The sequence below is a fragment of the Lepidochelys kempii genome, chromosome 2 (assembly GCF_965140285.1).
Source record: "Lepidochelys kempii isolate rLepKem1 chromosome 2, rLepKem1.hap1, whole genome shotgun sequence".
NCBI lineage: Eukaryota > Metazoa > Chordata > Testudines > Cheloniidae > Lepidochelys > Lepidochelys kempii.
Window position 1 is genome coordinate 89045430 of NC_136381.1, and position 27969 is coordinate 89073398.

General features: G+C 40.2%; 1 protein-coding gene and 1 long non-coding RNA gene across 5 annotated transcripts in view; one reads left to right on the forward strand and one right to left on the reverse strand.

Moving 5' to 3' along the window:
• Positions 1-24644, forward strand: part of ANKRD12 (ankyrin repeat domain 12) — a 107176-nt gene extending 82532 nt beyond the window's left edge. For all 3 annotated transcript variants that reach the window (XM_073331576.2, XM_073331577.2, XM_073331578.2), the window contains 4 exons: positions 11269-11367; positions 20825-20968; positions 23529-23624; positions 24007-24644. In XM_073331576.2, the coding sequence (XP_073187677.2) occupies positions 11269-11367; positions 20825-20968; positions 23529-23624; positions 24007-24192 (525 nt within the window). In that variant the 3' untranslated portion in view covers positions 24193-24644. The remainder of the gene's footprint in view (positions 1-11268; positions 11368-20824; positions 20969-23528; positions 23625-24006) is intronic.
• LOC140906838 (uncharacterized) overlaps positions 1-27969 on the reverse strand; it is a 52228-nt gene that overhangs the window by 6796 nt on the left and 17463 nt on the right. The window contains exon 3 of one of the 2 annotated variants that reach the window (XR_012157264.2): positions 21932-22389. The exons of the other annotated variant lie outside the window; for it this stretch is intronic. This is a non-coding gene — a long non-coding RNA (uncharacterized LOC140906838). Of the gene's footprint in view, positions 1-21931; positions 22390-27969 lie in introns of those variants that run through there. 2 annotated transcript variants of the gene reach the window in all.

Consider the following 27969-nt stretch of genomic DNA (forward strand, 5'->3'; position numbering starts at 1 on the left):
TCCACGTAACCCTTCCTTCCCTAGAGACAAGGGTCACGGTCTACTGAGCCATTTTCATCATAAGCCAGCGAGGGAAGTGAGGAGAAGTTATCCTTCCTTGCACAGTCTCTGTTGTCTCCCAGTCTCACTGATTAATCAGGGGGCAAAGGTGGGGGGGGGGGAGCCCAGGCCCACCCTCTACTCTGGGCTCCAGCCCAGGGAGCCTAATAGTATCAGCTATGGTAGCTGACCTTTTAGAAACATGACATGTACAATTCCCTGGGCTACTTCCCCCACAGCAGCCCTCACTTCCTCAAGCTCCACTTCACCCTTACCTCAGGGCACAAGGAAGGAGGCCCTGAGGTAAGGGTGAAGTGGAGCTTGAGGAAGTGAGGGTTGCTGTGGGGGAAGTAGCCCAGGGAATTGTACATGTCATGTTTCTAAAGTAAAGGGAAGTAAATTTAAGGCCTCTGTTAAATATATTAACAGAGAGTTTACAGCAAGTCACTTCCGGCACAGATGGGAATAAAACCCAGGTCTTTAATATGATAGATTCAAATCTGAGCCATTTAATCATGCTACTTTTTAGATTGATAAATCCACATGTATGTGGCTTTTGTTCTCCTGTATTTACCACTACCCTACATTGCTTTTTCAGACCCAAGGAAAGAATCCAGGATTTGTAATCTCAGGTTATCTGCTGTTGCCTAGCGAGTTGTCGTGCAACTTTCTGGGAAAGTATGTGTTCAGTAAAACAAGGAGGCCCAAATAAATCTGTTAGTGTTTAAGGTGCCACCCGACTCCTTGTTGTTTTTGTGGATACAGACTATCACGGCTACCCCCTGATACTTGACAATATGTGTTCAGTAGTACCCCTCTAGTGGGTACTCCTCGTACAAGCTAGCAATTACTCTTGTAGCTGAAGTGAAAAAGATCTGACCTCAGCAATGTTAAAAGGAAAGAAGGAACTTCTCGAATGATAAAAGAGCATTTGAGATCAATAAGGTTTTCTATTCGTGTGAGTTTGAAGTTAGGGTACATATTGGTTTTTGTGGCTTTTAGAAGTGGAACTGAAAGCCTTATGGAGTTTTGTCTACAGTGTTGTAGCCAATATGAAGGTGGCAAGGAATATAGGAAACTTTTTTCTCATTTCTATGTTTTTAAGGTTTTGGGTGTTTGGGGCTATATCCTATTGCAGTGATTTTCAGCCTGTGGTCCACTGACCCCTTGGGCTGTGCAGACTGTCTGAGATTTCCAAAGGGATCTGCACCCCTCCATTTGAAATTTTTTAGGGGTCTGCAAATGAAAAAAGGTTGAAAACCATTGTCCTAATGCAACCTTCACTGTCACTAAATAAAGTTTTTTTGTTTGTGTTAGTGTGAGCCATCTTCTTGTGTCACAGCCTCTTGGGCAGTCTTGTCTTTTCGTAGAAATCTTTCAAGCCACAAACTGTTGGTCATTGTAAGCTTTCATGAGGTACTACTATGTGGGTATTGGTGGACACAGCATTTGGGTGTAGAGATCCTGAATACCATGGAGGTCCTCAGCCTAGATTTCTACATCTTTTACCCATTTTGTTTAAGTATAGCTAAACAAAATGCATCGTCCAGTTTGCTGGAGCTTCTCAAGTGGAGCAGTTTTGGGTGTGTGTGTGTGTGTCTTGTGTCTGTGTGTGAGAGAGAGAGAGAGAGATAGTAGCCACAAAGCATCACTAATCTGTTCTAAGGAACATAGGATAAAGATTTTTTTTGTGATACCTAGCAGATACTTTAGATGCTCCAGTATGCCAGTTGTGAGACATTTCACAGTATATTTTCTCTTTGCCTCAGTTAGATATGTAGAGCTTAGAGAGTTGACAAACTATAAGCCACTTCTGTTGATCTTCCACTCCTAATCTTTTATAAAGATAAAGTTAGATCTCAAGATAACACTTGGAACAAAGATAGATATATCTCCGTCATTTGTCTTTGTGTTTTTCCTATTCCTACATATCCTAGCTGTATTAATCTTCCATAAATTAGGAACCAGTTTTTTAAAATACTGTATTCAGTTGTAGTAACTGTGCATCTAACTGATTAGACGTGTTGCTTAAGGAAATTGGAAAAATCTAGCCCAAGAAGTACAAGTGAAACTCTTTTAGATCAACAGCTTTTTGTAACCAACAAATAGAAAAACTGAGGCTGAAATCCTGGCATCATTGACATCAATGGGTATGACAACACAGCATAGTAAGCCTGGGTCTTTGGGTATGTCTACACCACAATTAGATACCTGTGCTTGGCCCATACCAGTTGACTCTGTCTCACAGGACTCAAGCTCCGGGGCTGTCTAATTGTAGTGTAGACCTGGAATTTGGGCTCTAGAACCATTAAACAGCCTTACAGCCCGAGCCCCAAGAGCCCAAATCAACTGGCATGGGCCAGCCGCAGGTTTTTAATTGCATTGTGGGCATCCCCTTTGTGACCTGCGTCTGCAATCTCTGTTTTCTAAGCACACACTTCTGCATCCACTACTGCACTGGAAACCCTCAAAACCTGTCAAAGCTTCAGCTTCTGTGGACATATACCATCGTGTCCTAGGTTTCCTAGCTTCTTTGTCAATCAATAGTTGCTCTAGGGCTTGATTCATTAGTGGATTTTGAGAGAACTTGTCTGTCCATCTCTCAGGAACTTACTAGAAGTGCTTTAGAATGTTTTAGTCTGCCAGTACAACCAGCCAAGCCATTTTGAAATTCCCATCAGCTGGAGCCATCGATATGGATCCTGACCCACTATAAGAATTTCTCCACCTCACGCTTGTCCAATTTCAGGAATCAGGGGAAGCATCTTTAAAATCCTGGTGGACATTTCAGCAGCAGTTTTTGGCCTGCCAAAGGCAGCTCTCTGTGGATTACCAGCCATGCCCCAGCAGATGCTGCTCATGCCTATTGCTGTAGATGCAGATTCCCCCCAGGTAGACTGGTGCTTCTGGAGCAGGGCCACAAGCACCGACTGATGGTATCACATTGTCATATGGAGCTGGGATGACCAGCAGTGGGTCTAGAACTTTTGAATGAAAAAGCAAGGTGTTTCTGGAGATTCATGAAACCCTGCTTGCCCCAACCCTCCACCACCATGACAACCTCATGAGGAAGACTGTGCAGGTCCAGAGGTGGGTCGCTGTAGCCATTTGGAAGCTGACTACCCCTAACTAGTACAGATCTGTGGCTAACCAGTTTAGAGTTGGCAAATCAACTGGCACAGGTGGTTGTGGCAGAGATTTGTGAGGCCATCAGGACAGTGATGTACCCAGAGGTGATGGGCATTACAAATGTTCCTGAAATAATTGCTGGCTTTGAGAATGGGCTTTCCAAACTGCACTGGGGCCATTGATGGGTCTCCTGTCCCCAGGGTTTGCCTTTCGGAAGGAGCATGAGTACATAAACTGAAAAGGGTACACCATAGTTATGCAGGCCCTTGTGAACCAAACGTGCAGATTCATGGATACTAATGTGAGATGCACTGGCAGGGTGCATGATACCAGAATGTTCTGAACATCAGGACTTTACCTTCCTGGAGAAACTGGGATATTATTCCCACGAGATTACATTGTTATAAATGGAGTCACTGTCCCCATTGTTATTCTAGGGGACCCTGCTTGCCTCCTGTTGCCATGGCTTATGAAACTGTCCCCTGATTTTAGAGGACCTGGCAAAAGAAAGTTCAACTTAATGCTAATTAGCTGTAGGATGGTGGTGAAGGGTGCATTTGGCAGACTGAAATCCCAGTGGCAATGCCTTCAAAACCATTTGGACGCTAGTGTTGTCAATGCAGACATTTTTATAGCCTTCTGTGTTCTGCACAATGTCTGTGAGGAATAGGGGGAACCTTTTTGCCAGGAGTAGACTCAAGAAAGTGCTGGATTTCTGAATTGATACAGCCAGATGAAAGTGTGAAGGGGACTCGTATGGGGCTGGAGCAGATGCTGAAAGAGTCACTAAAGCGTCACTAAAGCCTGCAGTCTGGTAGCAGCGAGCTCAAGTAATCACTTAAATAGCTCCTTCTGCTGCTCTGTCTTCCTCCCTCAACCTATGGTCATGCTCCATGAATCTTTCTCCTGTGCAGCCTCTCTCTCTTTCCACCCTTCTTGCATCCTTATATTTCTGAGATGCAGTCTGTTCCTTCTGAAACTATTATCTGCTGATTTGTTTTATCTAGAATCTCTCCCAACTCATCTTGGACTCTTTCTCTTTACCCCACAGTAGGCGAGTCTCTTCCCGGGGCTCTTGGTGCTGTGTGTGTTTGTCCTGCAGAGATGAAAGGGTCTTGAAAGGAAAATGAAAAAGCACTTTGTCTGACCATGATAAATTACATTTTCCTTTCTACCAAAATGGCTGCTTTAATTCAAAGTCAGAAGATGATACTTTATATCGATGGCCTTTAATTTATTCACACAAAAAATACTGGCCACTTAAGTTGTACCTTTTGAGCACCACTGAAAGCCATCATACATCATGGTAGGAAATACAGTTGAAATGATTTCTACATTCCCCTTCACTTTTTTCCAGGTGTGGGGCGGACTTATGAGTGGTCTAGTCATTAGCTGTGTTTTTTCAGTCCTTTCAGGTAGGGCAACCTCTGAGAATATTGATATCCTGGAGGTCCCCAAGTGGAAGCATGAACCATTTATTGTGCCCTTGCTGAAGCCGAACATCTTGCTCACTTTGCACCAGAGGGCTGTGTTCCTCTGGCCAGCTAGCAGATGCTGGATGCAGTGGTTCTTCCTAGTGCTGTTCATGCTAATACGCGTGAGGGTTAACTGTGTTTCCAGTTCAGCATTCTTTATGGAAGGATAAATTCTGTTTGTTTAAAATTCTTCTTAAGAAGTCTTTATGTGCCGTTATAGTGCACCTGAAGTCGGATAACGTGGACGAGTGAAGTTTTGTTAACAAATATTAGATGAAGTAACATTTTTCCTCCCTTTTAGTTACTCATATGAAAGTCAATGTGCTGAGTATTATTTTTTTTAAAAAGCAGTATTCAGTGATATGAAAAATAAACTTTTTCCCATGTGCAGTATCAGTTTTTCACAGAGGCAGAGTTGTCATGTACATTGTGGGGGAATTTATTTAAGTTTTAGTTTGAGGATATTTTTCTTTGCTGTCTATTTTTTGTTTTTACTATGAAATTACACATTGTATGTGAATTTTGGGGTGGGGGGGTTAAAAAGGTAAAAGCTTCAGGTTGTTCAAGATAGTGTGAACACTTGCCCATTTTGATTTTTTTTATTTTATTTTAAAAGAGAACTCGCATAACTGGATAAATTTGAATAAAAATATCTGTAGATAAAGCAAGTTTACTTCACCTATAACTGTCACTATTCCTCCACTACAGAAGATACTTATATTTTTGAAAAAGATCTTCTCCTTCATTTTTCAGTAAAGTGTCCGACATAACACTTGGGCTATATAGTCATTTCTGTATAATGAAACAGGAGACCATATGCTTTTGGCAAAAAAAAACAAAAAACCACAAATACAACTGACACCCAGCCAGACTCAAAACCACTACCATGGAGGCAGACTTAATCCAGTCCAAATCCCAGAAGGATATTGTCTATGAAGTACATGGAAAATTCCTCAAGTAAGAAATACTCTAAGTAAAATCAGCCCAGATTCACAAAATTCTTCATTGAGTTTGTGTCAGTGTGGATCCCACTGTAGGTGCACATGCACCTCTTGCATGTGAGATCAAAGTCTTTTGAGTAGTAGTGTCTGGGGCTCTGCCTCCTCATGCTGCCATGAAAGGGCATAAAGGGCAGAGCAGCTGTGACCCTCCTTCCATTCCCTCTTACTGCCCATGGCAGCGAGAGAGAACCCAGCAAGTGGTACCTTCTTCAGAACTTCAAAATTCATTTTTTCACAAATCTTGAAGAACTACTACTTCACAAACCCCGAAATTTGATGTTTCCAAAGAAAAGAAAGGAGAAACTTTCCAGTAAGTTCTCTGCACAGCAGTATGAGGCACTTTGTGCTAACTGCCACACCTCCTGGCAGACTCAGAACTGTCAGGTTTCAAACCACGCCCACCCTGTGACAGCCTCATTCCCCTCAGTGTTGGTCATAGTCTGAGTATTCTGATTAGGGGAAAGCCACATCTTGGACTGGTGTTCAGTGTGCAGGTCTTTGAATTGACCTGTGGGTCCTCAAGGAAAAACTACTGCTAAAGCAGTCCATCTGGGCCACTTCTGACCCTAAGGAAGCAATAACTGCCAGACCAGAATCAAAGAAATTCTCATTAGTGAGCATGCCCTCAAGCAGGCACCATGATCTTGGATCTGGTGAGGAAAAAAGGCATCAGTGACGGTGCCAACGATACTGGCACTGACAACCTTGACGCCGATGACAAAAGCCTTGGCACCAACCTCAGTAGTGATAGATCTCATACCTATGCCCTGGCACTGAAAAGCAACAGAGAGGCGGGACAGGACAGAGCATAAACATGGCTCGAAACACCACACGGGATCCTCTTGCAAGGAGGGCATAAATACCAGTCCTGCAGAGATAGTCTGCAAGTCCTCCACTGCTTTTAAGACTGGAAATGCAACACAGATTGCTGGTATGGCACACAGGAGTGACAACTTGACAGTGACATCAGTACTAATGGCTAGGCCCATCAGCCTCTGGAGATATATCCTAGTGGAGTAGCTGATGTCCTTTGCTGAAACATTCTGGCTCAGAGGCTATACCATTCTAAGGTACCATCTTTCGAAAGAGACTACTTCCAACCTACTAGATTTTACTGACCTCAAGCAGACCCCCCCTCCTTTGCGGTCAGAAAGTGACCCTAAGGAGGATACCAGAGGCTTCTCAGTTAGGACCCTCCCCTCAAGCAAGACATGAATGGCATAATGGTGACCTACCTTGACCTGGCCAGTATCCTTACAACATGCCATATTGGCCTTAGTGGAGAGCATCATTACACATGTCCCAGAGCTTATCCCCCTCTCACACATCAAGGAAGAGAGCGGGCTCTCACTTGTGGTGTCATTAGTCAGGCCACCCATGATGAAGCAGGACATTGGTTTCTGTGAGCAGCTTGAGGTGACAGAGGGACAGCAATAACCTTCATCCTCTCCCAAAGAATCATCGTTGTTGCCAGATGAGGCAGTGACACCAGCCCCAACAATACTGAACTCCACATCCCCAGCCAGGATTGCACTCCCAACCAACTGGGGTATACTCAAACCAGCGAAGGTACATCTGATTGTCTCAGGCCACTCTTCCTCCCACATCTAAACAAGTGGAAAGAGATACTCAGGTACCTCTAAATGTTTTCAGACATTTCTATTTCTAACAAAATCCAGGAACTCTGGTGTTATCAGTGGTGCAAGAGAAATCCAGGTCTACAAAGGGCACCGCAAAGGAAAAAAAGACACTAAGAAACTAGAACTCTTCAGGTGCAAGGCGTAATCCGTTGCCTCATTACAGCTCCAGATAGTTTGCAGTCAGGCCCTGTTCCCAAAATTTAACTTCCTCTCCTGAGAAGGAGTCACACGCTTTCTGTTCAAGATTGCACAGGAAAATAGGGAAGAATTAAAAGACCAAAAAAAAAAAAAAGAGGGCCAGATAGTCACAGAAAGGCATTACGAGTGGCCATGGATGCATCCAATATAGCCATGAGATTGATGGCCACAACTGTCGCCATAACACTGTCCTCATGGGTGCTAGCAGCCAGCATTCCCAAGGAGGTACAGTCCACCATCGAGAACTGCCCTTTGAAGAGATGGAACTCTTTAGCAGCAGAACAGATGAAGAGCACCATTTGTTTAAGAACTCCAAGGGCCACTCTGAGATTGTTAGAGAATTACATACTGGCTCCCTTTGGAAAGCCTGTGATGAATGTGGGAATTTTGTAATATTTTTATGAACCATATATAAGACTCAGGGTACCTACCCACTTTGTATGACCACACATTGGATGGGACATGGGGTGGGTCGTTATTCTCCTGGGACAAGGGAGAGAAGGATGGTGGGGTTGAATTATGTAAAATGTCTGGATTGGAACCAGATTAACAAGGACTCACTGGAATCTATATACATGTGAATGGAAGAGCCAAGAACTTGACCATTATCACTTAATGAGTGGTTAACAACCAAGAGCAGGCTACTTCCTTCAGTACTCTGAAGAAAGCAGAGTAAAAAGACTGCAACTGGAAACAAAGGCATGAAGTGTCATGGGGACTCTCTTTTAAGGTTCATGCAGCGATCAGACACTCACATAGACAAGGGCAGAGAGTGAAGATGGACCTCAGAGAATCATGGCTTGGTATAGCCATTGCTTCAACCAATATGGATGCTGTCTTAAACCTGGCTTTTCCCTGCTAACCTAATGACTCTCTGAAGCTGTATTCCAACTGACTAATAAATGCTACTTTGCTTTGAAAAGGCTGTTCTCTGTCACTGCAGTACTTACTCAGTTGCATTGCTCCCTCAGAAGGTGGATTTTCTGTAGGAGCTCTCTGGGGGTGCTGGAGCCCAAAGACCAAGTCACTGAGGCTGTGTGGACCCTGGTGATCTGGCACAGTAAAGGGATTACTCCCAGGAGACTGAAGGCTGGGGCATAGCACCAACCTGGTAAATCTGTGGTAAAGCCGTACAAATATCAATCCCAAAAGAGGCAAAGGACACCATCCTACTCATAGGACTCACAGTCCAGGTATCCACCAAGAAAAAGACTTTGGTGCTCCAGGAGACTCCCATCATTCTCCTCTTCCATTGCACACCCAAATGCAGAAGGTTTGACTCAAGTGTCAGGAGTTACAATGAAGCCAATCCAGACCCTGTCACCACCTTCAGGAACCACCTTGCCACTTTCTACCAGGCCTGGTCTGACAAATTGGCACAATCATGAACCAAACAGTTCAGACTGGCTTCTCATTTATTTCTGATGGCTATTCTAAAGGTCAGACCATCTCCTCAGAGATATATAAGTACTGTAGATAATCTATCATGTGTTAGCAGTTGGCTGGTGTACTTATCCCACAGAACATCAAGACACTCCACCACAGCTCAAGTGACATTCTCTGTCTGCTTTAAAAATATGCTAAAATCTGCAAAGCGGTGATGTGAAGTAATGTTGTCAAACATTATGCATTGATCTATATAGCTGCTAGATCAAATTCCAGAGAGCATTGCTACCATCTTTTTGACTGAATTCAGTTTGAACTCCTCATTACCATCATCCTGAGGGGATACTGCTTGCCAGTCACCTACAGTGGATCCATACTGACACATACTTGAAGAAGAAAGAATGGTAACTTACCCTTCATGTTGTTGTTAGCATAGATCCTGTGACCTGCCCTCCATCCCCTTTTGGAGTTCTCAGCTGACACAGGCTTTGAATTATGAGAACAGTGGGAAACTTGCAGCCTCTCTGCTCTTTATACCCTTGCACAGGACAGCAAGGAGGCAGAGGGCCCATGTGTGGCCTGACAGAGTCTGCTGTTCAAACAGATCTGATATCATGTGCATGAGGTGCAACTGCCCCTATAGTAAGATCCACACTGACTACATCTTGAAGAACCACAATTTATTGCTGGATAAGTAACTGTTCTATATCAACCATCTAGAATAGTTCTACTTCTTGGCTCTTAGTGTATGCCACTATATTGGAGAAAACTTTTTTTTAAAAATATACCTCCATGAATACCATGGCACTTATTTATAGTATCTTAGATTATAGAGCCAGACTCTATTGGGGAGTTTCAAAATTTACTATATTTACTGTGAGATTCTTGGCATGTTAGAGAGCATAATTTTGAGTGTCTAGAATTTCCCTTGTTTATTAAGCAGGATTTAAGATCTCTTTACCCCCTTTATAATTAACCGTAACAGATAGGCACAGCTATGAGATGTGCATTAAGCTCATTTAAAAATGTGTCCATGAGTTGAACATAATTGCAAATGCTGAATGTTTTGTTCAACAGTTCAGAGACCAAACTCTTTTTCATAAAAAGTAGATACATAATGTTAGCAGTATGAGTCTTTAGGCAGCATATATATGTTTTATATGCAGTAATAAAAGGGATTTTGTTCATTATCCATGATAAATCCTGCTCTCAAAAGAGACTGCCTTCATTTTCATATTCTATGGTAAAAATTATTTCAGGATATCAGTCATTAAATAAATCTTTATAGATACATCACTCTTTCACAATCCCAAAAATATCCTTAATGTAACGTGTGTGTTTAATGTGAGGTAGATATAATACCTTGTATTCCAGAGTAGCCACAATAGCAACATGTGATATTAGATCAATTTGTTAGTTTTATATACAGTGGATAATATTACTGATTCATCTATAAACGTATTTCTGCTGTGCTATCTAGACACCAGTTATGGCAAACAATATTTCAGCTAGTTTTGAGTAGTCCATCCAAAGTAGTATCAAGTGTTCTTCTATTTATCAAATAGTTATGAAATATTCTTGCTAGGTAAAGAATAAAAATACAGAAATGCAGTATATATAAAACACGAACACTTTGGACAAAGTTTTAATGAGCATTTCAGGGTTCTGATGACCTCTCAGACAACTCTAATTTTGCTGTCTGGTTACTATCATGACTACAATTATGTTTACAGTGTTTTGTTGTACAGACTAGTTAACTATATAATACTTATTTCCTTCATTTAAATCTGAAGCTTCCCATATAATAAAAAACATGTGCAACTGCCCTCAACTTAATACTAGTACAAAACAGCAGACATGGAAATATATCTGAATGTTTTGCTATCTTGGAGTGGGACGTAAAAAATGAGGTCCTCTACCCATTATTAAAAATCAATACCACTTCTATAAATACTTCCTTTGGACTGTCCGGTGCATTTTGTCTCATTTGTGTGTTCTAATTGCAAGATTCTTGGGATAGGGACTTTCTTCTTTTGTGTGTCTTATACAGTCCTAGGTGCACTGTCTGCACATAACAAATGATGCTTAAATAATTTACTTTCCTTTTAGAAGTCTTTATAGTTGTTTTAAACTGCACTTAACCACAGATGGACAGATTTTAGCTTTTTTTAAATGAATCTTTAATTCTATGATTTAATAAAAGGGTAGACAGTGGTGTAATTAATAGATTAGAACAAAAGTCTGTGAATTCAGTTACATTCCTGGGGCTGTTTATGATATACTTTTCCAGTGAAAAATATTCTGTTCATGCTTTTATTTTTAAATGCATGTTCGCAATTGTAAAGCCAGTCCAGGTAAACTGTATATGTTAAATTCAAATTTGTAACAATTTTTTCCTAGATTACACCACCGCCATCGCTGTCAGATCCACTTAAGGAACTTTTTAGACAACAGGAAGTTGTAAGGATGAAATTGCGTTTACAGCACAGTATCGAAAGGGTAAGAATACAAAAAAAAGTTCATTTCCCTATTTTAAACTTTCTCTCTATATATAACTTTCTATATATATAAATCGAGTCTATTAAATTATATAATATATATTGCATTATATACAATATAATATATATAATATAAAATATTATATATAAAATTAACATTGCTTTTAGAAGTAAATTCCTTACACTGCTGTTTTACAATTCAGAGAAATATTGCACACATTCATACTACAGATCAAACTAGAAATAACACAGTATAATTTCAGTACTGTACATGAGGTAACATACACAACAGTCCTTTATATACTAACATGAGGACTTACTGCAACTTGCTGCTTATTGCAGTAAAAACTTGCTCAGTTGTCCAAATAGCAGTTTCCTTGTGAACTGTGGGAAACCACGAAAATAAGACATTTTTAGATTTGTTTTGAATGCCAGTACTTCTAGTAAATATTACACAACTGGCATGTACTTGGTTTACTTGTCTATTTTGTACTCTGTTAAAGAAATAATACAATTTATGTCCGTTTTGCTAGTTAGTTAATTAATAATAATAAAACTGCGTCTGAATCGTGGTGTAATAATTCCCAACTAGAGTTTTATTCAGTTTTAAATAAGGAGATTTACCTGGCTCTGAAAGATATATCCTAGATTACAAATGTTAACTAACACGTTTTGATCTGCTTGTTAGAATTTCACCAACATTTTTTTTTTTTTATGGCTACGCTTGCAGACTTCATGGAAGTTAGAAATAGAAAAAACCATCTATCTGCGAATGTATATTCTTTAAATGTTTATTTCAACATGGTCTTGCCCTGTGGGCTTTAAGAAATCTGCACACTTCAGGAAGGAAAAGTCTGGGGACCTGTTAAAGTCTTTTAATCCAACAGGTTATGCCAAGAAAATCAAAGAGTCTGAGGAGTTTAACTGTCCATCAGGAATGAGTACATTAACCCAGAATTTTCATTTAGGGCATTTTTTCTCAATTTTTCCTCCTTTAGACCCTTGCAAACAAGGCTTGCACACTAGATCACAAGTACTCTTGAATGAAACATATATGAAGTTTCTAGGTCAAATTGCTTTTAAGGTGACCTGAGAAAAAGCATTAGAATTTTCAGAAAGTGAAAAACGTCTATTTTTTTCTAAGATTGGTATCTTTATCAAAGACAACATATCAAACTTTGAGCACAACGGATCTATTTTGGACAATGTAGAAGTGGACCAAAATCTTCCTTTGAATGAAAAACTGGTTGCAACTTCAGGGAGAGGCTATTGTTTCTCCATAATATTGGCTGTTCCTTGTTCAGATTGTCTATTTACAAATCCACTATTGTTTTCCTTTGATGGGAGTCTCTGATTCATTTTATAGCAGATTTTTTTTTTTAGTTGCTTGCACTCTAGGGATATTTGGGTCCATAAATAGAAATTATAAATAATTTTACTTTGAGGAAAGTATAATAATTAATTCAGTTGTGATTCTACTTTAATGTTATATTAGGTCCTGATCCTGCATTGTATGTCATAAAGGTGGACTTTTGTACCAATACAGAGTCCAGTGAAGCTTTCTGCAAATGCAGCAGTCTACCACGAGCTACACAATACAGGATCATGGCCTTATTGAATCTTTATACCTAATGAAAAAAATTCCTTTTACTTAGCACATACACAAAATTGTGTCTTTTTAGATGTTCTACCAAATTCTGTATATATTTAAATTGCACATTTTAGTTATTTTAATCACTGGCTGAGTGGAAATATAATGTATTGTTATGTAGATCAGGGCCAGCTCTGGGCTTTGTGGGGCCTTAAACCAAGTTACATATGAGAGCATTCTCCTCTTTTAGTACCACAAACCAGGACCAAATACGCAAAAAGTAACAGCAAAAAAAAAAAAAAAGTGCAAGTACATCAGAAGCAGGAAGCCTGCTAAACAATCAGTGGGGCCACTGGACGATTGAGGTGCTAAAGGAGCACTCAAGGAAGCTAAGGCCATTGCGGAGCAACTAAATTAATTCTTTGCTCGTCTTCACTGCAGAGGATATGAGGGAGATTGTGTACACCAGAGGCATTCTTTTTAGGTGACAAATCTAAGGAATTGTCCCAGATTGGGGTGTCAGTAGAGGAGGTTTTGGAACAAACGATAAATTAAACATTAATAAATCACTAGGACCAGATGGTATTCAACAAAGAGTTCTGAAGGAACTCAAATATGAAATTGCAGAACTACTAAGTGGCATGTAACCTGTCATTTAAATCAGCTTCTGTACTAGATGACTGTAGGATAGCTAATGTTTTAAATGTTTTGTAAAAGGCTCCAGAGGCAATCCTGGCAATTACAGGCTGGTAAGCTTAACTTCAGTACTAGGCAAATTAGTTGAAACTACAGTAAAGAACAGAATTATCAGAGACCCAGATTAACACAATTTGTTGGGGAGGAGTCAGTGTAGTTTTTGTAAAGGCAAATCATGCCTGACCAATCTATTAGAATTCTTTGAGGAGGTCAACAAACGTGGACAAGGGTGATCTAGTGGATATAATGTACTTAGACTTTCAGAAAGCCTTCAACAAGACCCCTCACCAAAGGTTCTTAAGCAAAGTCAGCCCTCATGGGATAAGAGGGAAGGTCCTCTTGTGGATCAGTAACTGGTTAAAAGACAGAAGACAAAGGGTAAGAATAAAGGGTCAGTTTTCAGAATGGAGAGAGATAAATAGTGGTGTCCCCCAGGGGTCCGTACTGGGACCAGTGCTGTTCAACATATTTATAAATGATCTGGAACGAGGGGTAAAAGTGATGTGGCAACATTTGCAGATAATATAAAATTACTCAAGATAGTTAAGTCCAAAGCAGACTGCAAAGAGTTGCAAAGGGATCTCATAAAACTGGGTGACAGGGCAACAAAATGCCACATGAAATTCAATGTTGATAAATGCAAAGTAATGCACAGTGGAAAACACAATCCCAACTATACGTACAATCTGATGGGGTTTAAATTAGCTATTACCACTCAACAAAGAGATCTTGGAATCCTTGTGGATAGTTCTTTGAAAACATCCGCTCAATGTGTAGCGGCAGTCAAAAAAAACTAACAGAATGTTAGGAACCATTAGGAAAGGGATAGATAATAAGACAGAAAATATAATAATGCCTCTGTATAAATACATGGTTTGCCCATACTTTGAATACTGTATGTAGTTCTGGTCACCCCATCTCAAAAAGGATATATAAGGATTAGAAAAGTTACAGAGAAGGACAACAAAAATGATTAGGGTGTGGAACAGCTTCCATCTGAGGAGAGATTAAAAAGACTGGGACTTTTTGTCTTGGAAAAGAGAGGACTAAGGGGGGATATGATACCAGTCTATAAAATCATGAATGGTATGGAGAAAGTGAATAAAAAAATATTTATTCAAGTGGTTCTCAACCAGTTTTCATTTAAGGACCCCTTTGGAAATTTTGAATGGAGGTGCAGACCCCTTTGGAAATCTATTGTCTGTATATATAGTTGAATTCTGTTCAGTCAGTTTTTTAAATCTTTCAGGGACTCCTTAGACATAGTTGGGTCTGCAGACCACAGGCTGAGAACCAGTGGTTTACTCCTTCACATTATAGAAGAACCAGGGTTCACCCAATTAAATTAATAGACAGTAGGTTTAAAACAAACAATAGGAAGTACTTCTTCACGCTAAACAGTCAACCTGTGGGACTTGTTGCCAGGGGATGTTGTGAAGGCCAAAACTATAACTGGTTCAAAAAAGAACTAGATAAGTTCATGGAGGATAGGTCCATCAGTAGCTATTAATGAGGATGGTCAGGGATGTACCCCATGCTCTGAGTGTCCCTAGCCTGCGTTTGCCAGAAGCTGGGAGTGGACGACAGGGGATGGATCACTTGATGATTGCTTGTTCTGTTCATTCCCTCTGAAGCATCTAGCTTGGGCTGGATGGACCACTGGTCTGACCCAGTATGGCCGTTCTTATGTACCCACAACTACCTCATGCTTTCGCAACATCATCTCTTTTCCCTGCATTTTTACTAGAGGGTTGTACACTTTGTTGCTTTCATAGACTGAGCTTGTACACTCAGAGAGAACAGCATATTAAGCATATAAGAAATTCTGTTCCCTGCAGCACCAAATGGACACACTGATACTGATTTTCCTCTCATAGCAGTGGAAATCAGGCTTCTCCAGTTTTCCAATTTTCACCAAAATCAATAAGGTTTTGCACATTGATGCCTAAAATATTCCCTGAAATTTTGGAATTGATTGGCTGCATAGTGCCACAACCCTTCAACCTAAAGCTTATGTGATTGCTAAGGATTCAGTCGAATTGTCTGTTGTTGGCAGGTGGTGGGAGGGAAAGGGGCAGGAACACAGACTCTACTCCTGAATTCAAATACCCAGCCCTCCTAGAGCACTGCCATCTGAGGACTGGTCTACATTGCAATGTTTGTCAACAAAACTTTTGTCTTTCACGGGTACTTTAAAAAGACCCCCACGAAAGACAAAAGTTTTGCTGATGCAAGCAGCAGTGTGAATACAGGTTTGTTGGCAGGAGTGCTCTCCTGCCGACAAAATGCCACTCACGGGGCTGGAAGTATTTTGTCGGCAAAAGTGCTGACAAACTACTGACTGAGAACGTTCACACATGCTGACTTTTAGTAACAACGCTGTGTCAACAGCCTTGTCGCTAAAAGCTGTGTAGTGTAGACAAGCCCTTAGAGTATTTTATGGGTCTGAGGGAATTCACTTTCCAATCCCCTTTGGCCTACAGGGGACAGAAGAAAATAAGATTCTTTACCGTAAGTTTCTGCAGATCTCCCCACTCTGTCACCGATTTCACCACTGCTGAGGCTTACAAATTCCATGTTGCCATTTACTCCCCCATGTTGCCTCCACGCACACTCAGGCTGCCATTGAATCCTCTCTGTTCTCCATCCCCATGTCCCCACACCTACCCACACACACATGCCCTGATTCCAGCCTCGGCGGTCATCTCCCTTGACTATTGCAGCAGACTCCTCACTGCCTCTCTCCTTACTTCCCCTCAGCTCAGCCAAAGTGCTACTCCTAAAATCACCTTCCTCCCCTGATTCTCTGCTCTTGTCACTCAGTTCTTCAGATCTCTACACTGCACTCCCTGTGCTTGCTGCATTAAGATCAGACTTCTTGCCTGCAATGCCCAGCTCCACACCTGCCTACATCTCCTCTGTACTCACCCAAGCCTCCCTACTTATCACCCCATTGTATGCCCTTGAATGCCTCTCTCCCCTCACCCCCATCTTTCTGCATGGAACAATCTTGCCTCCTTCCCATATCATGTGACTTCCTGCTCTTCCTTCACATGTCTCCCCAGAGCTCATTTCTCTTGGGAGAGACTTCTGTGAGTTTCCTGCAAACAATCCCTAGTGTGCTCTATGGGGCTTAACTGTTCAAATGGGTCTGAGCTGGAGTGTAAGCTCTTTGGGACAGAGACTGTTTTCTCATGCGTCAGCTACATCTTGCCAGAGGCAGTTCTGCATTGTTGGTACAGACATCTCTGGCACCTTGAAAACACTTTGTTGCTTTTGTAGTCTAACCTGTACAGCCAGTGAGAGAGTGCTGTATATTAAGCTGCTGCCTTCTGACGTATTTAGGCAGCTTTAAGGAATCCGATGCCTGTAACACCAAATGGGCACTCTGTGGGCCTGAAAGGTGGAAATCAGGCTCTTCCTGCTTTCCAGTTTTCACCAGAATCAATAGAATTTTGCCCACTGATGCCTAGAATGTTGACTGAAATTTTGGAATTAGTGAGATGCAGTGTTCAAAAGTTATCACATATAGACACAAAGAGAAATGCCATTGAGTTGAGCGTTGGTCCTTGTTCCACTCAGCCAGCTAGATTTACCGTAATGTGCTGCATAGGAAATGAATTTTTGTAGAATGTAATTATCTGCATGCTTAGTGGTTTTAACTGAAAGGAAAATGAGTTTTCCAAAGACTTTACTGGCTCCCTATTCACTTGCAGATGCCATAAGTATGTTAATATTGCTCTGTAGAGCCCTATTTATCAGAGTCCTAGTTATCTGAGAAATTGCCTCTGTTTCCCTACTGTGCCACAATATTTGAAGTCAGATTATTATGAATTATTCGTATTAGTGCAGTACTTAGTCCCTATATTTAAAGGTTTGGGGGTCTACTGGCAGAGCATTTTCAGGGCAGCGGCCCTCAACTTTGGAATTTTCTTTCCTCATTGGAAAGACTGAATCAAAGTTTGTGGACCTTCAAGGCATAGTGTGTTTAAAATAACTCTCTATACGCACACCTTTGTCTAATGGGAGTATATGTTTCTGGGTCTGTGTCCTCTCATTGATTACAGCCAATGTAACTAAATTTTATATTGCTTATAAATTAGGGCTGTCAAGTGAGCAAAAAATTAATTGCAATTAATCATGTGATTAAAAAAATTAATTGTGATTAATCGCACTGTTAATAATAGAATACCATTTATTTAAATATTTTGGATGTTTTCTACATTTGCAAATATATTGATTTCAATTACAACACAAAATAAAGTGTACAGTGCTGACTTTATATTTATTTTTGATTACAAGTATTTTGTAAAAACCAAAGAAATAGTATTTTTCAGTGCACCTAAAACAAGTACTGTAGTCCTGTAGTGCATGAAAGTTGAATTTACAAATGTAGAATTATATACAAAAAAACCCCCTGCGTTCAAAAATAAAACAAAATTTTAGAGCCTGAAAGTCCACTCAGTCCTACTTTTTGTTCAGGCAGTCACTCAGACAAACAAGTTTGTTTATATTTGCAGGAGATAACGCTGCCCGCTTCTTGTTTACAATGTCACCTTGAAAATTAGAACAGGTGTTTGCATTGCACTGTTTTAGCTGGCATCACTAGATATTTGTGCCAGATATACAATGTATACAAAGATATACAAAGATATACATATGTCCCTTCATGCTTCAACCACCATTCCAGGGAATATGCGTCCATGCTGATGACGGGCTCTGCTCGATAACAATCCAAAGCAGTACAGACCAATGTATGTTTATTTTCACTATCTGAGTCAGATGATACCAGCAGAAGATAGATTTTCTTTTTTGGTGACTTGGGTTCTGTAGTTTCCGCATCGGAGTGTTGCTCTTTTAAGACTTCTGAAAGCATGCTCCACACCTCGTCCCTCTCAGATTTTGGAAGGCACTTCAGATACTTAAACCTTGGGTCGAATGCTATCGCTATCTTTAGAAATCTCACATTGGTCCCTGCTTTGCATTTTGTGAAATCTGTAGTGAAAGTGTTTTTAATATGAACAACATGTGCTGGGTCATCATCCAAGACTGCTATAACATGAAATATATGGCAGAATGCTAGTAAAACAGAGCAGGGAACATATAATTCTCTCCCAAGGAGTTTAGTCACAAATTTAATTAACGCATTATTTTTTTTAACGATCCTCACCAGCACGGAAGCATGTACCTCTGGCTGAAGTACGAAGGAGCATGTGAATGCTTAGCGTATCTGGCACGTAAATATCTTGCAGTGCCGACTAAAAAAGTGCCATGCAAATGCATATACTCACATTCTCGTGACACTGTAAATAAGAAGAGGGAGGCTGTAGGCTCTGAAGTTTTACATTGTTTTGTTTTACATTGTTTTGTTTTTGGGTGCAGTTATGTAACAAAAAAAAAAATCTATTTGTAAGTTTCACTTTCACAACAAGGAGATTGCACTACAGTACTTGTATGAGGTGAATTGAAAATTACTATTTCTTTTGTTTATCATTTATCAGAGCAAATATTTGTAATAAAAAATCATATACACTCTGATTTCAATTACAATACAGAATACAATATATATGAAAATGTAGAAGAACATGCAAAATATTTAATAAATTTCTGTCATCACTCTATTGTTTAACAGCTCAATTAAAACTGCTATTCATCGCGATTAGTTTTTGTGAGTTAACTGTGATTAATCGACAGCCCTATTTTAAATGTTTTTATGTGTGAGGATATACAAATGCACACTTCATAAATAAAGACTAACCTTCATGAAGTTGCTTGTGGGCCCTGATGCCCACCTATACTTTTGACTCCTTCAGACACACACAAATAGCTACCACTAGCAGGAGATTTGTGGAAGACAGCAGAAGAGAAATAAAATCAAGTGTGAAATCCTGGGCCTATGAAATCAGTGCAAGCTTTTCTGCTGATTTCAGTAGGGCCAGGATTTCACCCCAAAACTTGAATCAAAGTTGTAATATCTGACTGTGGCTGAGCCAAAGGAAAATACAATTTTGCAGATATGCCTAAGATCACCGCCGCACAGCTTTAAACCTACAATTGCAACAGAAAATGCTTTTAAACAGAAAATTAAATGTAGAATGATTCTTTCTCAACGAGGGGAGAAAAGTTGGCCACCAAACTGTATTAACTCTGAGGTGCCATCGGAACACAAATTTGCTTTGTGTAGAATGAGAATATTCTCTGCTTTAGTCTGCCAGCAGCTTTTTGTGTTCGCTCTTTTCAGTCAGGCTCAGAACATAGAGAGCTGAGTTGTATAAGCCAGCCAGCATAACTGCACAATTTATCAAATAAGGGGGAAGAAGTTCAGATAAAAAAGCAATTTCAGAAGCTGTGGTATTATATCTGGCCTTAGAACGTAATAAAATAAAGAAACAGGGAATAGAGACTTTGTCGCTTCAGAGAGCAAGCAGTCTGTCTGAAGGAGTTAGAGGTACTGTGGCTGATAGGTTGGTAAATAAAATTTGCATGCAAGGCCCCAAGATGCATGGGATCCATGTAAACATAAGCCACAGGCAGCATATCATCTACCCTAAAGCTTCCAGCTGTCATTGCTGCAGATAACAAACCTCAGGTAAACATTTGAAATTCAGGCAGACCACAAGGTAATTCTGAACTTAGTAATGAAATAGAAAGAGAGTACACAAGACCAAACACTACAAGATTTTACTCGGACCCTAAAAATAGGGTTCATGCCTAAAAATAGAGAGCAAATACTGTCAAAAACAATTTTAAAAGTAGAGCAGAACATTTTTTTAGGCCCTCATAAAACACAAAAGTTATTGTGGATCCCATTATTACAATAGGGCATATTGCTTCTATTTTAAATTATACTTTCAGAAGTTTCAATTAATTCAGTGACATCATCAAGTAGAGCCACATCTTTAGATTTCTAATGAAATTTCTAGAATGAAAATTCACAAAAGTTATTTTATTTTTCTTTAGAAATCTGGTGACCTTCAAAATGACAGAATGTAAATGTTGTCAAGCCAGAAAAATGTGGGAATGTTGCTTCTTTTCACTAAAGCCCTCAAAAAAAAAAAAAAATCAAAGGTCCAAAAAGAAGAATTTTGGTGTGCAAATATTTTTACAAATGCAAATTAAATTGACAATTCATGAAGTATTCCGCTATATGTTAATATTTGTATTCAATTAGGAAAAGCTTATTGTATCCAATGAACAAGAAGTTCTCCGTGTCCATTATCGAGCTGCAAGAACTTTAGCTAATCAGACGCTACCATTCAGTGCCTGCACCGTACTGCTGGATGCCGAAGTATATAATGTGCCCCTGGACTCTCAGGTAAAAGGAGACTTGTTTTAGGATTTCAGAACATCCAGTTAAGTAATAGGAGAATCATCTATCTTTGATAAGTACTTTTAAGTCTGACTTAAGAGAAGATATTTTGGATAATGTTCTGGTACCATTGAAGTCAATGGCAAAACTTCCTTTGTCTTCCTGGGTGTCTGGAGCATGGATGGGGGTGCGATTTTGCACAAATGTTGACTGGAAAAGCTCATACAATACCTGCCCTGTGTAGGCAATAATTAGTTTATTTGAAAAGTGAAAGTCCTTCACTTTCATAACCACTAAAATTTCACCAAATAATTTTAAAGATGTTAGCCACATTTGTAGTTAAACAAGCCAAGGTAAAGGTAGTCAGATCTCATGTTTTAGGGCATAAACTATTTGCCTGCAGAGCTGAGGAGGGATTTCTTCTCCCTAGCCAACATTGCACAATTAACTAGGTTTATTATAGGGGTTTGTTGCCATCTTCCTATAATTACTATTGGAGCAGGATACTAGACTCATAGACAAAAGACCCGATTCAGTATTTCATATAATCTATTCAGATGATTTGCTATCATTGTTGCTACCATAGTTTTAGGGTTTTTGTGAAGGGATGGATGAGTGCGGGATTCCAATGTGGTATAAGAAATGAAGTAGAAGGATATATCTGAACAATATTTGCATGAAAAAACTTGTATAGTGTATAATGTTTAAGAGATGTGATATCCTAAAATACTCTTCAGTAGTCTAGTACCTGGTGAAAGAGTGTGGCAGTTTTGTATCGTAAAATATCTGCCTGTTCCCGAAGGAATTTTTGAGGTATAGCAGTGTAGTCTTTCACTGAAGGAGTACTGTGGTGGTGTTTTTTCTTTTGTTGTTTGTTCAGTTTAGTGTTTATATAGCTCATTCTATTAACTATACTCCTCTTTGTCATAAAAATTCATAATTGCAAATGTGAAGCTCTTCAACGCTGCCAACTGATTTTCTTCTTAAAAGCATAGTATGGTTTCCCCAGTTTTCATCCTCAATGCACAATGTTTGTTAAAAATAAGCTGTAAACTCTGAGACTACTCAGTATATTTAATTGTGTGGAATGACACTAAAGTTTGCTGCTGTCATGATTCTGAATATGCTTACACATTATGAGCCTTTCATGAATAGTCCCAACAAAGAATGACAATGGAAATATGATCAGACCCCCATTTTGATGGTTGTGACCCCTTCGTAATAGAAGTAGTTTGATTTCTCTGTGGCTATAAGAAAAATACTAAGGCACTGAATGATGGACATTTTAAGGTGGAACATCTTTGTAAAGGGTTTTTGTCATGTGGAGTAAAAAGTAATATGGATCTTTCTCTTGTCCTGCTTTTGAATATCTTCTGCAGCCAATCAGGTCAGATTGCTGAACTTCCATTTTGTTGCTTTCCCTGAACCTGAAAGACAGTTTGGTTACTGGCTTTTTTTAAATAGAACAAGTAGTTTAGCAATGTTGTGGTAGATTTCTTAGTGTATATGAGCTAAATAAAATTTTGAAAGACATACTTAAATCTTTTACTTTTCAGAGACTCTTATCCATAATTGTTATACCTGGTATACAGCAGATAACTTTGGGTCATAGAATCTACAAACTCCAGTCTTTAGTAAGCATGGTGACTTCTACATCATTTGTGGTGTCAGCATGTAAAATCTTGATACGTTGAATCAAAGTCTACTATTTGTCACCTAAAAAAGTATTTTTAATGTATGGCCCTGTAAAGGGGGATGCTTGCCACCAGTGCCACCTCGTGGTTAGGCACAGGTGTGGCAGGTTGTCTTCTTCCCTGACATCCCCCCCTTTTCAGTTATAGTTCTGTCTTCTTGGTCTGTCCCTCCTTTTATGGATCAGCCTCCCCGCTCCCGCCCCAGCCAGGTCACATGTCCCATCCACCCATTTTGGGGTATACAAAAAGGAAGTCCAATCACAGAGAAGTCTTCAGCACCTGCAAGGGCTTCAGGGCTTTCACCTTTGTTTGGGGACTTTGCGATCTGGATTCTTGATCAGCCCAGTTCTTCCCATTGTGGATTTTCCGCTGAGGTAAAGGTCTCTGTTGTCATATCTTTTGGAGTTGGTAGGGGAGCCTGGGGTCTGATCCAGGGCCCAATGGTTAAGTTCTGCTCTTTGGGGTGCTAAGCAGCTGCCTCCCTGGATCACTTCCTACCTAAGTCTCCTTTTTCCCCATGGAGTAAATTTAAGAACCACAAATAAAGTTTCTGGCCTTTGTAATCAGTCACCAGTCTCTCCTTTGCAGGCTTTGTCAGGGCTGTGTTGCCAGGTCTCAGGCAACAAGAGTTCCTGGGCCATACTTGCCCAGAGCTCAGAGCAGAGGTCTGCTCCCTTCCACTACCTGCTTCCCTTTTTAAACTCCACCTCATGCTTGTGCAAATTTTTCAGGTGAAGCAGGACAGAGCCATCTGGACCCAGAGCTGCTTTTTAATCCCTTGTTCTCCAGTATTGTAACAGGAATAAGTAATTGTTAACAACTTGCATTACCTCATTATTTGAAAAACTGTTTCTAATGTGTTTCTTTTGTAGGCTGATGACAGTAAAACATCAGTTAGGGATCGATTTAATGCAAGGCAGTTCATGTCATGGCTACAAGATGTAGATGATAAATTTGACAAATTAAAGGTATGTATCTGCATTTGTCCTTTCAAAGCCAAAAAATTAGACTACAAATGCAACTACAAAGATGAGATGCATAAGCATGGTATGAGTGCAATATCATAAATTATTAGTGTCATGTAAGGAGCATTTAAAAGAAAAATTCATAATCTTGAGCAACTTTTATGTTGATATGTAAAGAAATTATTTGGTGGAAGAACCTGTGTTTTGTTAGTTTTTAATTAAATATCCATACACACTTAAGCCAAGTAAATATTATATTAGATATGGATTTCAACTTTCTAAAGTTTCCTTTAAAGGTCTTTGGTGTTACTTAAATGCAGTTTTCTTTTTAAAATGTTTGTTTTAAATATTTGAAAACATTAACCTAATTTTTCATTTTGAACAGACATGCCTTTTGATGAGGCAACAGCATGAAGCAGCAGCTTTAAATGCTGTACAGAGACTGGAATGGCAGCTTAAGCTACAAGAACTTGATCCTGCTACATACAAATCTATCAGTATTTATGAAATTCAGGAGTTTTATGTTCCTCTTGTTGATGTTAATGATGATTTTGAGTTGACACCTATATGACAGCTGGCTGTCTTTCAATGGAAACAGTCTGAGAGAAATGGGCAGAAATGTATGCATCTCTTGAGGTATAGCACTTAATTCTGTGGAATATCTCCTTGTCCAATAATCAAGGTATTCTTTCAGAAAAATAGTTCAAAGTCTTGTTAAATATGGTAAATGGATGATAGTAAATACTGTGTCATTTAGTGATAAATGACATTAATTATATTGGATGCTAGTTCCAAAAAGCAGTTTCCCAATAAATGCCATTATTTATATTTTAAAAGTTAACTACAACTTTAGAGCATATTCACTGAAAAGATGACAAGATACGGTGAGTTAACAGCGCTGGAAGTTGTTAACAAGTAAAATAACCACTGAAAAGCATTTGATATTTAATAAAGCCTGCTTTAAAGCTTTGTATTATGAAACTTCAGTAACAGTTGAACTCCCACAGAAAAACAATGACAAAGCCTGTGGAAGAAATACAAGATTTGGAAGGGAAAAAGTCTGTTCATTTTATTGTATTTGTAAATTTGTATAGTTTTCTTTTTGGAAAAGATGTAATATTGTCATTTTTAAATAACTTATTTTATACATATTGTGAAAATGTAAATAGTCTTGTAATTAATGTTGAAAACATGTACAAAAATAGATATTTTAATTGTAAAACTGTTTTGTCTAATGTTTTATTGGACCAAAGTTGTAGTTTTTATTAAGTGTAGTGTATTTCTGGTTGGCAGTTCTTTTAGTAAGGCATGTGTTTGATTTAGCTGCTTGTTTCATCACCATAACTGTAAAAGATTTGAAACTGAATGGTGTTGCATGCTTCACTCAACTTAACTCCCTTACTTCAGTATCTGATACCTAAATAACTGTAATATTTACAAAACCACATTTCATATTAGTCTGCTATTGTAATGCCATACCTATGACTTACTATGGTGAAAATATTTTTGTTTAAACTAAAACACCTTTTGCTCTTATATGGTGGTCTCACAATAGAGCCTATTTTTTTCCCCAACAAAATGCCTTTGAATGAAAATTCTTAAATTGTACATTGTCTATTTTAATATTTACCTATGGAAAGATATGTAAATAGTTGTAAATATGTTTAATAAATTTTATTGGTCATGTTAACAAATGGCTGGATTTTTGACTGAAATTAAATCTTGAAGCTTTAGATACTATTTAACAAAAATTATTTTAAAATTGATTTATAATTGATTAGTTGAAAGGGTCCAGAGAGAGAGAGAGTGTGTATAAATATATATTCTGATCACCTTTGCAGTAGTTTATGAACAGCTGATGATCAGGTAAGTTTTTAATCACTTCTATCATAGCCCCTGATCTACACTACGAGTTTAGGTCGAATTTAGCAGCATTAGGTCAATTTAACCCTGCATCCATCCACACAACCAAGCCTGTTTTGTTGACTTAAAATCTATTTCTGTACTCCTCCCTGGCGAGGGGAGTAGCACTAAAATCGACCTCGCTGGGTAGAATTTGGGGTAGTGTGGAAGCAATTTAACAGTACTGGCCTCCGGGAGCTATCCCAGAGTGCTCCATTATGACCACTCTGGACAGCACTCTCAACTCCGATGCACTGGCCAGGTAGACAGGAAAAGCCCTGGGAACTTTTTGAATTTCATTTCCTGTTTGGCCAGCGTGGCGAGCTCATCAGCACAGGTGACCATGGAGTCCCAGAATCGCAAAAGAGCTCCAGCATGGACCGAATGGGAGGACTGAATCTGATCGCTATATGGGGAGAAGAATCTGTGCAGGCAGAACTCCGTTCCAAAAGATGAAAGGCCAATATATTTGCCAAAATCTCCATGGGCATGATGGACGGAGGCTACAAGACGGACACACAGCAGTGCTACGTGAAAGTTAAGGAGCTGAGGCAAGCCTACCAAAAAACAAAGGATGCAAACGGTCACTCCGGGTCAGAGCCCCATACATGCCGCTTCTATGATGAGCTGCATGCAATTCTAGGGAGCGCCCCACCACTGTCCGTGGACACCTGCAAGGGGGGAATCTCACGCAACAGGAATGAAGATTTTGTGGAGAAGGAGGAGGAGGAGGTGGTTGAGGGTAGCACACAGCAGGCAAGCGGAGAATCCCTTCTCCCTGGCAGCCAGGAACTGTTAATCACCCTGGAGCCAATACCCTCCCAAGGCAGGCTACCGGACCATGAAGCTGGAGAAGGCACCTCCAGTGAGTGTACCTTTGTGAATATAAAATACAGGATTTAAAAGCAAGCGTCTTTAATGATTAATTTGCCCTGAAGACTTGGGATGTATTCGCAGCCAGCATAGCTACTGGAAAAGTCTGTTAACATGTCTGGGGATGGAGTGGAAATCCTCCAAGGACATCTCATTAAGCTCTCCTGGAGGTACTCTAAAAGCCTTTGCAGAAGGTTTCTGGGGAGGTCAGCCTTATTCTGTCCTCCATGGTAGGACACTTTTACCACGTCAAGCCAGTAGCAAGAAATCTGGAATCATCGCAGAACAAAGTATTGCAGCGAATGGGCCCGGGCTTTGGTGGCATTCAAGCAACATCCATTCTTTCTCTTTGTGTTAGCCTCAGGAGAGTGATATCATTCATGGGCACCTGGTTCAAATACAGGAAATTTGTTTAAGGGGACATTCAGAAGTGTCCACTCCTGCTGGGCTGTTTGCCTTTGGCTGAAAAGAAATCATCCCTGCTGTCAGCCACGTGGTAGGGGGAGGCCCGTTCATGCTGAGCTGTTCGCATTTGGCTGACAGGGATCTTCCCTGATACTAGCCACGCAGTTGTGGTGGGAGAGAGGGTGAAGCGATCATCCCAGAGAACTGGGGAGGGAGGGGGTTGGGTTGTGCTGCACATTCACCCTAAAACTGCAGCCCCTCCTTTTAAATGGCCATACCAACGGGCTATGCTTGGTATGGGAAAGGAGGGTGCTGCTGTTTGAAACTGTTCCCACATGTTATGAAGGTTGAAGAAGCCGAAACCCTTTGCCTTACCATGACTGCCTGCAAGCCGAATTCTGTTGCCCAGCCGAGCGTATGTGATGTTTCTCACCAAACCAGCAGGCACTCAATATAAGAGGAAAAATGCAACCTTCTCCCAAAAGCACATGTGCTATGTAATGTGAATTGCTTGATTCAGTGTGAAACAGTCTTCACTTTGTTCTCTAAAATGTATCTTTTTTTAAATACTACTCTCCCTCTTTTTCCTCCTGCAGCTGCAAATGTTTCTACGCTCCCCCTATCATCTCCGTCCCAGAGGCTAGCACAGATTAGAAGGCGAAAAAAACGCCTTCACAAAGAAATGCTCAGAGCTCATGCAGTCCTCCTGCACTGAAAGAGCTCAGCAGAATGCGTGGGGGCAAACAATGGCAAAGACCAGGAAAGCGTTAAATGAATGCAATGAGAGGAGGGAGGAGCGTGATGAAAGGAGGCAGGATGCAATGCTGAGTCTAATGGGGGAGCAAACTGACATGCTCAGGCGTCTGGTGGAGCTGCAGGAAAGGCAGCAGGAGCACAGACCACCGCTGCAGCCCCTGTATAACCGCCTGCCCTCCTCCCCAAGTTCCATATCCTCCTCACCCAGACGCCCAAGAACACGGGGGGGAGGCTACGGGTCCCCAGCCACTCCACCCCAGAGGATTGCCCAAGCAATGGAAGGCTGGTATTCAATAAGTTCTGAACTAGTGTGACCTTGTCCTTCCCTTCTCCGCCACCCCTCCTGGGCTACCTTGCGAGTTTTCCCCCTATTTGTGTGATGAATTAATAATGAATGCATGATTTTGAAACA